The sequence below is a fragment of the Gymnoscopelus microlampas genome, assembly GCF_963454915.1.
Source record: "Gymnoscopelus microlampas genome assembly, chromosome: 10".
NCBI lineage: Eukaryota > Metazoa > Chordata > Actinopteri > Myctophiformes > Myctophidae > Gymnoscopelus > Gymnoscopelus microlampas.
In genome coordinates, this window is record NC_139947.1 from 31,024,410 (window position 1) to 31,040,181 (window position 15,772).

The 15,772-nt window shown below is 42.7% G+C and overlaps 1 protein-coding gene across 2 annotated transcripts in view; it reads right to left on the reverse strand.

The window, feature by feature from the left end:
* Positions 1 to 1,643: 1,643 nt before the first annotated feature.
* The window catches only part of LOC311053723 (forkhead box protein J3-like), a 66,652-nt gene continuing 52,523 nt past the window's right edge, over positions 1,644 to 15,772 (reverse strand). For both annotated transcript variants that reach the window (XM_084069392.1, XM_084069391.1), the window contains 5 exons: positions 12,952 to 13,197; positions 9,823 to 9,924; positions 7,399 to 7,668; positions 6,585 to 6,686; positions 1,644 to 4,346 (listed from right to left, as the gene is read on the reverse strand). In XM_084069392.1, the coding sequence (XP_083925518.1) occupies positions 4,228 to 4,346; positions 6,585 to 6,686; positions 7,399 to 7,668; positions 9,823 to 9,924; positions 12,952 to 13,197 (839 nt within the window). In that variant the 3' untranslated portion in view covers positions 1,644 to 4,227. The remainder of the gene's footprint in view (positions 4,347 to 6,584; positions 6,687 to 7,398; positions 7,669 to 9,822; positions 9,925 to 12,951; positions 13,198 to 15,772) is intronic.

A 15,772-nucleotide genomic window follows, 5' to 3' on the forward strand; every position in this document is an offset into this window, starting at 1 on the left:
GGCACACAGTGGGAGAGAGAGAGAGAGAGAGGGAGAGAGAGAGACACTGAGCTGGGAATGGAGGAGGGGTGGTGGTATGGGTGGGGTGTGGGTCAGGTTGGGGGGTATGAGGGTGGGGGGGGGGGGCTGGGCAGCAGTGGTAAGGTGGTCTCAGCGTCTGCTGGTCCAGCCTCCTGTGCCTTGAATGGGCCAGTCCCGTGTGAGACACGCTCGCTCGGTGCACGACCAGCCCTCCCTTTTGCAAGCCCTGCAATATCAGTTGCACCCCGACACCAGCCACCACACACACACACACACACACACACACAGTCATATAAATAAATAGACCACCAATATATTTATCCAGACAAGGCAGTTACCTAAAACACGGATACCTTACACAAATTAACGACTTAAAACAATAAACTTTATATACGGCCTAGTAAATGAATGGAGAAAGGAAGTGTAAACAATGATTGGAGTCATCCGACAATACATCACACACAATGAGAGCTGCCAAAGTGACTGCAATACAACTGCACTGCATTTTGGTTCCAACGGACGTTACTCAACGAGTGCTTCAAGCATTAAAGCGTCTTCCTCTTAAATCAATCTCAGGCTAATAACGAAAGCGAACAGCCCCAGGTTCTATGGGAATAAGTATGAATGAATGGAGTGGTCGCTACTTCAGTCCATAGTGCCACTTCAGGGCTTGGTTAACGCGCTCATCTTGGGATTGCTGTAAAGACTGAACATATGTTTGCATATGTGGTGGACAGGCATCAACCAGAGGGGCTTTTGAACGGGCTACCCCAATGAAAAGGATCCATAAATACAGTTAGAACATTGTGTGACTTTCACACAGTGAGGCAAGCATGGTGGTCGGACTAGGCAGAGTTTACATCTGAGGAAAAGCAAACAAGCCGTTGCCTGGCGCTAGGCTGACACCTGTTGGACAACAAGCTATGAGGGACAAAACAGAGTCTCTCTCTCTTTCTCTCTCTCTTAGCTCTTTCCCCTATTTGTTGTCCAGGAATTGTTTCTTACATAATCATTTCTCTAGCCTAGGACCACAGGAAGTTTGTTTGGGCTCTGTGGTTCGGAGTGTGTTGGTAATCTAGGAACGGATGCAATTGCTACAGCTGTTTTCAGCTGTTAACTTGATCTGGACAGCATCTCGTGCAACAATAAATGCATTAAAAAAAGCATCTTTAAAAAAACAAAAAAACATTTAGCAATAGTGAAATATTGTTTTTGCCAGAGTGAAAATATCTCTGTGGTTCAATGTAAATCTGAGGACTACATAAAACCGTTACATGTTAGTCTTGGCTCTCCGACAGGTTCAAACCGAATGTTCTGAGTCACAGACTCAGTCACAGAGTGGATTTAATCGCTAGGAGATGGCAGCAAAAGACAAGGCTGAGTCATAGCATACAGTAGCACAGCCATAATATGTACAGGAGGCAGCATGGCCTCTGCTGCAGCATCATTACAAGGCAGTTCGTAGAAGCATACCACCACCATGCAATGAAATAAGGACAACAAATGCGCAGTGAGTGCAGTAAAAATGGTCAATGACATTTTAATAAACACTGAAACATATTTTAACCGTCGAACCGCCGAACACAGAATATTCATGACACACAAAAAGCCAATGCGTTTTCTTTTAAATCACCTATTTACAATATACGTAAGGTATGTACAGATTGCGTCTTTTAAGGGACGGATAACAAAATACTTTCTCTTCCTTTGCTCTTTTCCTTTTATTTTTTAAAACCAGTCTTTGTTTTTCAAGGGCAAAGGGAGGAGTACACACTGTTATTTACAAGGACAACAACAAACATACAAGATATAGATATGCTGGTCACCCATATACAGCATTGAATGGCAATAGCAATGAACTGCTTTTTTTCTCTTTAATGAAATGTGATCTCTTTTTTCAAGCCAAAGAGCACTTTCAGGTCCCATATTTCATTGTCATTGTCATTATACCCAGTAACCCATTTGTTTCATTCAGATTTTTTTTTCTTTCAATGGTGGAACTGTATGCTGAAGGAAATCATGTAAGACTATACACACTTGTACACACAGACAAACTAAAGGATCACAGTAAAAAAAGAAACAAAAAAAAAGAAAATTAGCTTTTGACATTTTTATTTTTGCTCTCTCACTGGAAGATTTTTTTATTTACATTTTTTTGAAAACGTCTTTTGAAAAACATTAGCTCACTCTTTTCTCTGCTAGATGCTACCAAACTCGGTATTGTGCAAAGACTGCTTTGCCTCCCCTATCCTACATGAGGCATTTTTAAATCATGACCTTCGGTACCTGGCCTGGAACTCATTTTCATTCCAATTATGCATGGCACTGCACCATTATCGAACCCCAGAAAAAACTCAATTAAACCTGTTAATGATAATACAATTATAATCCTCAACAGAGCCCATGTCTAGCCTTGTCTAATCCACTCATCTCATCTGCTTCATATCTTAAAATGTCATTGTGTCTGTCACATGAGCTACTGAATAAAGAACATTTCCACAGTATAATTGATCGTTTAGCTTATATGGAGCCACTTGGAGTCTTTCGTTTGTGGCACAATCTTTAAGCCAAAGTCAAACCTAATTTATACTTACAGTAAATAAACATATTTTCGGTGAGTGACCCTGTCGTGAGACAAAGTATAAATTAGGCTTTACTGAGACTAGCGAATAGGTACTGGACAGCATCTTCAGCTTCACACATATAGTTGCACAGAAGAATAGTTGTTCGGATATGGCAGATGAAAGCAAGACCCTGAGAATATGGCACCATGGATACTGGCAGGGCTGTTCCTTCAAACACGCACGCACACAAATAACGACATTAACGTACCAACTCCGGAAACCCTTAAAAACATTAGTAAAGAAATTTGGATAGAGAGGGTGGATGAGGCGTACTTTGCATTTTGTTGTTCTCTCTCACCACCACAGAAGTGCTTATGGGGCCTGATGGCTTTCAAGACAAAGCCTCCAACACTGGCAGATATGTTCGCAGTACAATCAATTAAGCTAGATGACCATGAAATTACTAAAATAAAGACAAAATAATGAAGTGTAGCACTGTTTTTGGCAAGGAAGCGCTGCTTCCAAAACACAGTGATTGTTTGAAAGACATTAAGCCATAGCATGGCTCTTTTCTAAAAATATGCAGTTACATTGTCCTCCACAGGGTGGCGTTCCTCGGCTGTCATAGGGTCTAGTGGAGCAGTTCTCTTTATTCCTGTCTGATTAAAAAGAAAATCCTCCCCACAACTGATAAAGATAACATCCACATAGATGCCAAATATCATTGAAGAAAAAAAGAAAGAAAAGGAAAAACAATAAAAGAAGGAAAGTGCATACCTGTATTTGCTAATACTGCACTGCTGATGTGTGTGTGTGTGTGTGTGTGTGTGTGTGTGTGTGTGTGTGTGTGTGTGTGTGTGTGTGTGTGTGTGTGTGTGTGTGTGTGTGTGTGTGTGTGTGTGTGTGTGTGTGTGTGTGTGTGTGTGTGTGTGTGTGTGTGTGTGTGTGTGTATTGTACCCTTGTCACAATTTCAATTCCTATTAAGTCAGGTTTGCAGAAACTACACAGTAAACTCCTCAAGTGTCAATGAATCCCTTTGTAGCTCTGAGAATGGTACAACACTCTGATTTTAAAGTGTTATGTGTTTGCAGGGGGGACGTTCTGGCTGGAAACACATGACTCAGCTACGAATAAAGCCTGATTTATACTTAGCCGCACGGGGTGTTGTGCACTGGAAATAGCCGATGTGCAAGCTCACTTGAGCTTGTAGATCATTAATGTTTGGTGCAACCAAGTATAAATCAGGCATGACAGAAAAGAACTTCACAGACGTTTTGACAACACTTTGGCAACTTGTGAGCCTGTCGGCAGACTCGGCACGGGGAGGGGGGGAGGGTGGGGCGACATCGAGACAAGACAATTCCGATAGTTGTAGTATACATCAGGGCTTGTCCCACCCTGTTATCCTTTTGAGCCTGGCTTTGTTCATGATTGTCTTTTAGACTCGTGATCCGTTTCGTGTGTAAAAAATAAAAGAGCGCTAAGATCGAACAACAGAAATCCCGTTTCTCTTCTCTTGGATTGTCTTCCATGTCTCTGGGGGTGGATTGGCCAGTTCTTTATTCATCTCACCTGTCATCTCCTGCCTCTCTTCCAGTCTGTATTCCTCCTCCTCTCCTCTCTCTGGATAATAAAGGTATTCTAGACGATCGAGTCCCAGTCAAAGTCATCCTGTATGTCATCTGCAGCGGGCAGCCGCCTCATCTGGAAGTGACCTGGTGGAAGCATGTGATGCTGCTGACTCAACTGGCTGTGATGACCTGAGAGGAGAACCAGAGTCAACATACACAGAGAGAGAGAGAGAGAGCGAGCGAGAGCGAGAGCGAGAGCGAGAGAGATTACATAAACAAATACTGAGAGATATGGTGTAGGTTAACACAGTTAACTGGTTTACTTATGATCCTAGATTACTATTTCTATGCATTTGATGTATTACCTTGTGTTGTCCTTGCTTACTGTAAATCACTCTGGATTAAGAGTGTCTGCTAAATGCCTAAATTGTAAATTGATGTCAGTGGGTGGAAAAAGCACTCAAAATGTGTACTGTAAAAGTATCAATAGTGCAATGTAGAAACGCTCTGTTACAAGTAAAAGTCCGGTAATCAAAATTGACTCGAGTAAAAGTACAAAAGTATTGGCATCAAAATATATAAAAGTACCAAAAGTATATGTATAGAAATGTATAGAAATCTTTTGAAAATAGCAGATCTACAAGTTCACAACGCGTTGTGAGCTTGTACTGAAGGCTGAAGGCTGTCCTGAAGAAATTAAATAGCTCATCATCAAAACACTGCACCATTCTACTTGCTCTTTCTATGCTACGAAGTCTATGCTAGTGAGTGGTCTTGAAGTGGACGATGGGAATTGTTCTTTTGCATTTTGTGCCATAAGGTATACACAGTCTTTTACATCACCAATTAAAATAATTCTCCACTTTATGAACGTAAATAATTACACTTATCTCTGCTCCTGTCAAATTTCAGACCACTTGAATGCATGAAATATATATATATATATACCCATATAAACCCATCTACCATGACAAAAACCTGCAGTAAAGCTCATAGTCAAAACTCTTCCGGAACCACAAGGTTCTCAGGAATTATGATCATGTGAGTGCCAAGGTTATATCTACATATAATGTAGTTTCATTTGTTAGTGTCAGGGACCGAGCTGGTCGGAAGGAGAGACACAGGGAACACTTTGTTGGATTTAAAATATTGTTCTCTTTTTTTCTTTCTTTTCTTTTCCCGTTGTTGCAAATAAATGGTTTAACAAAACAAATGTGCTCAACATAAAGGAAATTAAATTAAATAAGTAAACAGAAACTGGACTGAACAACACAACTGCACTGAAAACTGAACTAACTAGAGTGACACAGGAGGTGGACATATATAGGGACGGGTCAGACCACTGTTAACAAAAAAGGGGGAAAAGACAAAGACTACCATTAGTCCAGGGGCCAAGCCATATTTTGGTACCACCTAAGGTGACCGTAAAGTTTTTGTATTTTTGTCTTCCTACATGTCTCTAGTTTATATTTTTGTATGATAACCCTTCCAATCTTGTAGCTTAATGGCAGTTATCACTACCTACCGGCTAATGTATCCGGTAGGAGACACAAAGTAGAATCTTTCTGTCTCCTACACCCGGGCATCAAATTATTGCGACAAAAAACAAAATATATCCATGTATTCAAGGCTTCATGGGGTGTGCAATTGATAGAAAATAAATACTTTTTTGGGTGAACTCCTCTTTAAGTTTCCCAGGGGGACTCTCTACCCATTCAGCTATGACCACCCTAGACCGAAGGAGGGTAAACTTTTACAAGCTTATGGAAAGCAGTCTTTTTGCAAACACCAAAAATCTGAGAAGTTATCAATTGCACACCCCATGAAGCCTTGAATACATGGATATATTTAGTTTTTTGTCGCAATAATTTGATGCCCGGGTGTAGGAGACACAAAGATTCTACTTTGTGTCTCCTACCGGATACATTAGCCAGTAGGTAGTGATAACTGCCATTAAGCTACAAGATTGGAAGGGTTATCATACCAAAATATAAACTAGAGACATGTAGGAAGACAAAAATACAAAAACTTTACGGTCACCTTAGGTGGTACCAATTTGTGAAAATATCAGTGTTGGCCCCTGGACTACATTGAAACACACACTCAAAACCCCTGCCCCACCCCATGGTACAGAGGGACTGTGGTGCAGTCCAATTTCTCCAGATTAGCCGTAGATCTGTAGCAGCTGATCCCCATTGCTTTGGCCAGCCCATCATGTCCATAATGTCAGTCAGCAACCTCCCACAGCAATAGTAAATTATAGTCTCTATGTGTGGCTGCTGAGTCAGCCATCACAGTTAGGTTTTATACTTTTAAGTTAGGGTGAAGGGTTCTTATCTGCGTTTGGATATATGCTATATATGTTCTAATTGGAAACTGAAAAGAAAACAGTGTGGTGGGTGAGAATGCGAGGGACAGAGGAGTCACCTGTCATAGTAGGACCAGTGTTGCTCATGGGAGGCATATGAGGGTAACCTGGTGGGCCCATCATAGAAGACATGGTCTGTCTGGAATCCATGTACATATTCCCTGTGGGAGAAAAAGCTGTTGGATTGGTACATACAGACTTTAGTTCCCTACAGGTCAATACATAAGCCAACTATGCACAGATCTACAATGCTGTGAATCTTAAACTCTACTATATACACTTTGTTGACACGGGGGTCTATCCTAGTTGCCCCCCCCCCCTCTCCTTTCCCCCCCCTACACCAAATCTCTTGGCTGAAAATCTTTATTTTGCTGAAAACAGATTTAAAAGCTCACAACGTTTCGCAATGCGAGCTTGTAGATCTGCTATTTTCACAGAATGTTCGCCGAATGTCTGCTTATTTTCGCAAAATGTTGGCCGATAATGCCAGAATAGAGACACTAGGGTTCAAGTGGTTAAAGTCATAATGTGTAACATCCATTTTTAGTAATCATTTTGGCAGCACCTAGTTTATGTTTATGTTTATTAAAGGATCCCCATTAGAGACACATGCATGAGCCTCTAGTCTTCCTGGGGTCCTTAACAAAGCAAATACCATACAAATGTAGAACTAAACTTGGTTGTCTGTTAGAACTGCAATTCCGCCAAACTATTTCCTTAATGTTTTGTATGACGCTCCCTTGGACTAAACTTAAAAAAGCATGACCCTCCCCTCCTTTGCTCCAGTGGTCTCTTCCCAAAATATCGAACTGTCCATAATTGAAAAGGTCACACAATATACATTAGGATCAAACGGCGTCTACCATCTCATACCCATGTGTTGATTATGCTGGTTGTGTGGTCCGTGCTGACCGAGCTGACTGGGGTGCTTGGGGTGCATGGCCCCGTGGGGCTGGGCTGGGTGTGGGTGGTGTGGGGGTGGCAGCAGGGGCGGCGGTGGGGTCGGGTGCTGCGGTGCCCCCTGGGGAGGGATGACCCCCGTGGCGGTGAAGAACTGGTTGATGGAAGAACACAGGTCGGCCATCTGGGCAGCATCCAGAGACCAGTTGTTAAGCTCCGCCTGTCGCATGCTCTCCTTCAGACCTGGGTCACACACAGGATGGAGGCACGATGCACGGTGAAATGGCAGATATTAAGCACAATGTGATGACAATAGAAATCTAATCTATTTTAGTCTAGTCTAGTCAAATGTATGACATTCTAACTGAGCTAACATTATCACCCTCATTTAACCCATTAAAACCGGGAAAGCGTCTCATGTCAGCTATATTTTAACATTTTTTACTTTGTTCTGGTACAAATTTTTAATATAATACTCACAGTGCGTCACTTCATGCCGCGCTATCAGCTTGTATATCTGCTATTTTTGTTTTAATTATGAAAATTGGCACAAATCTTTGAATATATATATATTTTAAAGTGAACATTTTTAACTCAACTCTTTGCTTCTGGGGGTCCCTGGAACAAAATATTTTGAGATGGGGGTCCATCTCATATAATTTTGAGGGTCCTTGATATGAAAAGGTTTGAGAACCACTGATATAGCAAAAAAAAAATCTGAAAACTGTTAGGATTTAGAAGACATTTGCACAATCGGCCTCAGCTCTTAATGGGTTAAGAAAGACATGATTTAGAAAAAGTACCTCTGTACTTCATATCAAACGCAACGTGATTCTATAGTTGGCATCGTGCCACCCTGATTGCTAATCTCCTGACAACATGCATGTTGACACTGACTCGACACACAGCGAATCCATCCCAAACCCCAGCTCCTTATGTAACCTCTCACTGCCAACGTTGGTTCCTAGACAGCGCGCCAGCTCCTGAAACATTTCTCCATCAAAGACACGCCTCTAATCCATTTTGCATTCGTTTCGTTCACGGTGTGTGCGAGCTACAGGGGGCGGAAAAAAAGGGGTCTCTCTCTCTCTGCCCCGGCGCCCTCCTCCTCTTTGGAGGAGGAGGGCGAGATGGTGAAAGATAGCAATGCTCCAGTGTGAGGGGAGGTCAAGCACAGCGGCAGGAGACAGAGGGAGGGCGGGCAGCGGAGAGGAGTCTGTGTGGTTTAACACAGGCGGCCGTCATCCATCATGTGTGGATGCTGCCGGCTTTGTGCGCCGACCGTGATAAGGAGCTGTTACTGAGCTGCAGCCTAATTGGATTATTCACATCATACAAACAGGAGGGCGAGAGTCATAGAGACATGGTGAGGGAGGGAGGGAGGGGGGGATGAAATGAGAGAGAGAGAGACAGGAGAGCACAGAAAGAGAGAGAGATACACGTTGAGACAGACAGAAATAGAGAGAGAGTGAGACAGACAGACAGAGAGAGTGAGACAGACAGACAGACAGAGAGAGTGAGACAGACAGACAGACAGGCAGAGAGAGAGAGAGAGAGAGAGAGAGAGAGAGAGAGAGAGAGAGAGAGAGAGAGACAAAGAGAGAAAGAGAGAGGGGGGCAGAGAGATGGGGGGGAGAGAGAGAGAGAGAGAGAGAGAGAGAGAGAGAGAGAGAGAGAGAGAGAGAGAGAGAGAGAGAGAGAGAGAGAGAGAGAGAGGGGCAGAGAGATGGAGACAGAGAGAGACAAAGAGACACACAGACAGACAGACAGACAGACAGACAGACAGACAGACAGACAGACAGACAGACAGAGGGAGAGAGAGACAGACAGACAGACAGACAGACAGACAGACAGACAGACAGACAGACAGACAGACAGACAGACAGACAGACAGACAGACAGACAGGGGGAGAGAGAGAAATAGTAGCACGGAAACAGGATGCATTGAGGGAGGGAGGGAGGGAGGGAAGAAGATGGAGAGAGAGAAGGGAGGGAGGGAGTGAGGGGGTACAGAGAGAAATGCAGATGGAAAGAGAGAGTGCAGAGACAGGGAGAGATGCAACCGCTCAGATGAGTGATAATCATTTTTATTAGTCCAGATCTATTATGACAAAGCTTATTATAATGGTGTGCCTCAAGGGCAAGTTCATATCCAAGTGTAGATATTCATTTAGTAAACATAATGCAAAAATGGGAAGGATTTCATCTCTACTCACTGCAACAAAATATGGTTCAAAATACAAAAACGTGTGCACACATGTATGTGTGTGTGTGTGTGTGTGTGTGTGTGTGTGTGTGTGTGTGTGTGTGTGTGTGTGTGTGTGTGTGTGTGTGTGTGTGTGTGTGTGTGTGTGTGTGTGTGTGTGTGTGCGCGCACGTGCATGTGACATGTATTACCTTGGAACGGAGAGAGGTCCACGTCGGCCCAATTGTAGCTGGTGGCAATGCGGCAGCTCTCCTTCAGCCAGTCAAGGTTGGGGTACCAGTCTGATGACATACCTAGACAACAAACACACACACACGCACACGCACACGCACACACACACACACACACACACACACACACACACACACACCAAATTTGATATGAAATGGTTTGGTAAGGAGACTCAAGGGTCATAACAATGAAAGGGAAAAGCATCATGATCATTTCAGATGAGCCTTCCCTTCTGAATAGTGTTCTAAGGGCGGGGATTGAGCAAAACACATTAGAGCAGTTATGATTATAGAGGACAACACTCAATATTTGTCATGACTGACAATGGCTCCAGACGGAGTTCCCCATTCAGCCACAGGGTGGCGCATCTACACAAGAAAATGCCAGTCACAGCTTTGTGTGACTGGAAAGAACAAGAGACTGTCACTGCATCCATGGTCACAAACTAAACAATACATTTTGAGGTTGTGGATCAATGACTGAAGGATTCATCCTCAGCTACCAAGCCAGCAAAATAATATGTGAATATTCCCTTCCACTGGCCAGAGACCTATAGAGTCAAAATCTCAACATGAAAATAGTCAATCTACCATTTCACAACAGATTTACAATCACATTTACAATCTCACAGCACTTACATCATGTAAATGCTGTGAGATTGTAAATCTGCTTATTATTTTAGAAAATGTAAATAAATAAGTAAATAAAAATAAATGTAATGACCCAATGCCCAAACTAGTTGAATATGGTTACAATATATTATTTTAGTGTATAGAATTTGCCTCTGTATTCAGAAAAAAAAAGTACTTCATAAAATAATATAAAATAATTCAGAACTTTTTATACATAGTTGTATATATTGCTGTAATAATGTGTGGTTGTCACAAAATCCCAAGGCACACCTGGACCTCAGCACACCGTTTGGGAATCTATATAGACTAATATAGACTCTATATAGACTGGTATAGACCAGTCTACACTATTATAGAGTACTCTTCAGAGATGCCAGTCTGTACCTGCCATGCACAGCCTCACAATACTGTGGCACCTTGTATGTCCAAAACTGTTACTTTTCAGGAAATGGACAAAGGAACCTGTGTTCCAATGGATCCAATGTAGTTATTATTTAGTCACCAGCTTGTGTCAATACTTTTCGTTGGTTGAATATTTATCAAAACTACAGACTAAGGTAACCACTCCCTACTTTGGGCATTGTAGGCAAACATTTTCAGAAACAGTGAAAAAAGCAGATCTACATGTATAAACATACGTGAGCTTGTAGATTGCCTATTTTCACTACTTTTTCACTAGCACTAGCAGAGCACAGTTTGCAACAATGTCAGACGTGGCCTTGGGAAAAGGAGAAATATGCTGGTACACGGTCAAATGCGGCGTGTTAATTTAACTTTGAGTGGACCCTTGTAGCACTGGTTCTCAAACATTTTCATGTTTCAAGGAGCCCCAACTTGATATGTATTTTGCTGTGGACCTCCATTTGAAAAGAGTTTCTGCCAGGGAAGATTTGTCAGCATTTTGTCATGTTTTTTTTGGAAAATAGCAGAACATTTAAATAGGGCTTAAGTGTTTAAACTGTTCCTCATGTTGCTGGGGACCGCCTGGTACCACTTCAAGGAAGGACCCTTGGGTGTCCCCAGACCCCACTTTGAGAAACAGTGCCTTATAGGTACATTCTTACACTCACAAAGTTAAATTAACACTTGGAATATGGTTGTGTATCTTACATCCTGAGCTGTTTGATGTCGTGTTGTGCAGGCCAGCACTTAAAATGGTTTAAATCGTGAACGTTTTTGCAAATCTTTGAATATATATTTCACTCCCTGGAACAAAATATGAGATATTTCTTATATATATATACATTTGTTTTTTATATATATTTTTTTAAACTGTAAGGATTTAGAAAACCTTTTTAGAGTCGGCTTTAGGTCTTAATGGGTTAAAAGAAAATACATGAAGTTTCAAATCAAAGTTTTAAATGAATCCCACATGCTATGAATGTCCTGAGCTGTAAAAGAGAAAATCCCACCCACATCCCCTCTTCCTTGGTCTGTTGGTTATACATTTTTGCCTTAATGTGTATATTTGTGTACTGTACCCTGCATGGCTTTCTGTATATTTTGTCTAATGCTAATCAGATACTGTAGTTTTCCATTTCCTATTTGGGGTAACAAAGAATCTGAGAAATATTCAAGCGTAGACTCTCACATAGTTTAGTATTGCATTGTAAACAAAACAACCAATAACTCATTTAGGGCACTGGTTCTCAAAGTGGGGTCTGGGGATTTCAGGGGTTCTTGAGTGGGTTCCAGGGGGTCCCCAGCAAATTGAGAAACCAGTTATAAAAATGTAGGATGTTCGAATATAGCTGATTTACAAGCTCACGCTCGGCTTAAAATCAATATATATATATACATATATATATCTTCTCTTGGGGGTACCTGGCACAAAATATTTTCGAATGGGGGTCCGCGGCCAAATACGTATCAATTTGGGGGTCCTTGACATGAAAATGTTTGAGAAGCACTCATTTAGGGAGCTGAATGTGAGTACGCTGTGGTGTCACTGGTGCTGGAGCAGCTGTCCAGTGGGGCCCAATTTACAATTTTATAATTTTGTTTAGATTACGTGTGTGCTGTACAGTATTTAACAGTGTCAACGTGGGGTCTGGGGACCCCCAGGGGTCCTTGACGGGGTACCCAGCAATATGAGGAACAGTTTGAACGGCTATTTCATACATCGGCTATTCCAAAATAGCCGCCCGTGTGAGCTTGCAGATCTGCTATCTACGAAACATTTTGAAAAATCTTGTGTTGTGATACATTTGGAATAATTTAGAAATACACAAATATTCTGTTATGGGGGTCCCTGGCACAAAATATTTGGGGGTCTGCGGTCAAATAGAGAGACACCAAATCAAATCAAACCTTATTTAGCACATTTAAAACAACCGAGATTGACAAAAGTGCTGTACCGGTTACAAAAACAAAATGTTTGAGAATCCCTGGTATAATATAACACACCTTTTTTTAATGCAATTACAGTACATTTGTGTTGAAATGCATGAATCTCACCGGTGCTGGAGCAGCCCTGTCCACTGTGACCCTGGTGGGACAGCTGTGGGTGCTGCTGCTGGGAGTGGTTGGAGAGCTGTGGGTGCTGGCTGTGTTGGCTGTGGACCTGGTGAGGGGACAGGTGGTGGCCGTGGTTGTGTTGGTGGTGGTGGGCACCGCCGCCGACGCCCCCAGCGCCGGGGGACTGCTGGTAGGAGCAGACCGAGCGTGCCTGCTGGCTGGGATCACTGGGCATCCCCATCAACCCTGCACATACAAACAAACACATACAGTGTCACTGTCGGGTAGTTGTTGTTAATCACAAGCTCTTGTTAATACTTTTCAATAGTTCAATATTCATAAAAAAACGAAGTAGCCTACAGGTATGCCCCCCCCCCCAAAAAAAAACACATAAAAAGTTAAAATATGGTCATAGAAGGTTTCTGCCTAAAAGAGACGATATGATGTACACTATATTGCAGTAAAAAAAACTGTGCTTAATTACCATAACCCATTCAAACCGGGAAAGCATCAGTGTCATTTTAAGATTTCTTTGGCAATTAAAGAAATTGCAAAAAAAAAGCAAACATTTGTAACTCAAAACTTTGCTTCTGGGGATTCTACAAATGTCTTCTAAACGGTTCTTCTTTGAAAAAACGTATGTTGCTATATATCAGTGGTTCTCAAACTTTTTCAGGCCGCGGACCCCCATCTCAAACTATTTTATTCCAGAGACCCCCCCCCCCCCCCTCGCAGAAGCAAAGATTTGAGTTAACATTTTTCGCTTTAAAAATATATATATTCAAAGATTTGCACACATTTCCACAATTTTTCAAAAAATAGCAGATCTACAACTTCACCGCGCTCTGAGCTTGTATATCTGCTATCAAAAGAAATCTTAAAATGACACAGATGCTTTCCTGGTCTTAAAGGATTAAATATGTCTTTCCATTTGACCCATCCTAACTACTTAGAATCAGTGAGCGGCCACAGTGAAGCGCTCGGGGACCAAATCTAGTTGTAATACCAGTACCTTGAGGGCACTGAAGTACCCAAAGGAAACCCAACGCAAACACGGGGAGAACATGAAAACTCCATATATATGCATTCTAAATACTGAATATATAGTGCTTTCATTATTGGTAACAGTATTTTGCTGTGTAGGCGCGCACTTCAACACTTCACTTGGAACAAAAATGGAGGACTAGCATGGGAGTTGTGGTCTTTTGAGCTGGACACTGCAGGATAATACAGCTCTATTCTTCAGGGAGGTGATTCTTTCCTAATGAACTTCCTGCGTGTGGACCTCTTTGCTCAAGTAAATGCTTTCAACTGAAGCCCCTTCAAGCCCTTAATTACATATGGTTTACTTTTGTTACAAAGTCCCCCCTGGTGGAATCTGACTGTTGGATTGCAGATGTAATGAACAGGACCTGGGAGGCTCCTGAGAAAATATTGCAACACCACCTGAGTCAGACTCCCAGTCTAGTGTGTGGTCTTTTAGACAGTGCTGTGGTTGACCTTGGTACTAGAAGATGAGCTTCCACTGTTTGGGTGACTCACAGTGACTCAACGTCCCAAATGCAATGACTGCCAACAACGTTCCCTGGCCGGCAAGTCTGCACACTAAAGTCACGCACCCTATGCTGTCTACCTACCTGCTGTGGGGCCCTTTCAAGCATTCCCCCAAAATCCATTTTCTTTTGTTGGTTTGATAGTTACACACTGTAAAGGCGGAGCTCTACAGTGCGTGTTTTTCCAACTAGATCATTCATTGTAGCCTGGAAAACCGTGTGAATCCATGTGTCTTCTGCAGACTGGTCTGGCCCCCAAGCGCTGTGTTGCTGCGTTTTGCAGAAACCAAAAAGTGGAAGAGCCAATCGGCGTCTTGCGCTCAGGGCCATGTGATCGACAGACGCCGATTGGCTACACCAGGCTACATTCATTGTATCATTGAGCAGAAATAGGCTCTATGCACAGCAGCCATATTGGGAATGAATTGGGCCCCTTCCTTACTTCCTTCACAGGTGTTACCAATGATACTAATTAAGGCTCTGTTCCATTTAGTGTGGCATAGTGGTTGTCTTATTTTCAAGGACCCCCATAACTCTGAGAGTGTACAAATGGAACCAAATGGACCCGTAACCCACCATAAGGGGCCATTTGGGAACCAAAATGGAGTGTTTCTAGTGAGCCGACATGCACGATATCAGCACCCTGACCAGAATGGAACAGAGCCTTAATTAGTATCATTGGTAACACCTGTGAAGGAAGTAAGAAGAGCCCCAATTTCTTTCCAATATGGCTGCTGTGCATAGAGCCTATTGAATGTGACCCATCTGTCAAGGGATGGGACTGGGCAGCGGGTTGAGGCAAGATCAACAGAGCTCATCAATTTCAAAAGGTGGAGAACATACATACTGTATGTGTGGGAGGAGGGGGAGGGAGGGAGGGTGGGTGGGTGGTCGGGGGTTGAGGGGGTGGCGGGTCCAAGCGGGAGGAGGAGGCCCAGTGACCTGACGGAAATCTTCAGGAAGCAATTAACGAGACGCTTCGCAAATGTTAGAACCAATCTAATTAGCTGCTATCAAAGCTACAGAAAACCCCATACACTTTGTTCCGCTTGGCCGCCAATGTGTGTGTGTGTGTGTGTGTTTTCTTTCTTTCTTTCCTTCCACCGAAGTCTACTTCCTCCTAATTGCCTTTACTCATTTGACTGAGCAAGCCGTAAACTGAAGATATGTGGAACAATAGATTGTTTGTTTATTACAATACAATAGTTAGGCGGATTGGTGTGTGTGTGTGTGTGTGTGTGTGTGTGTGTGTGTGTGTGTTGGGGGGG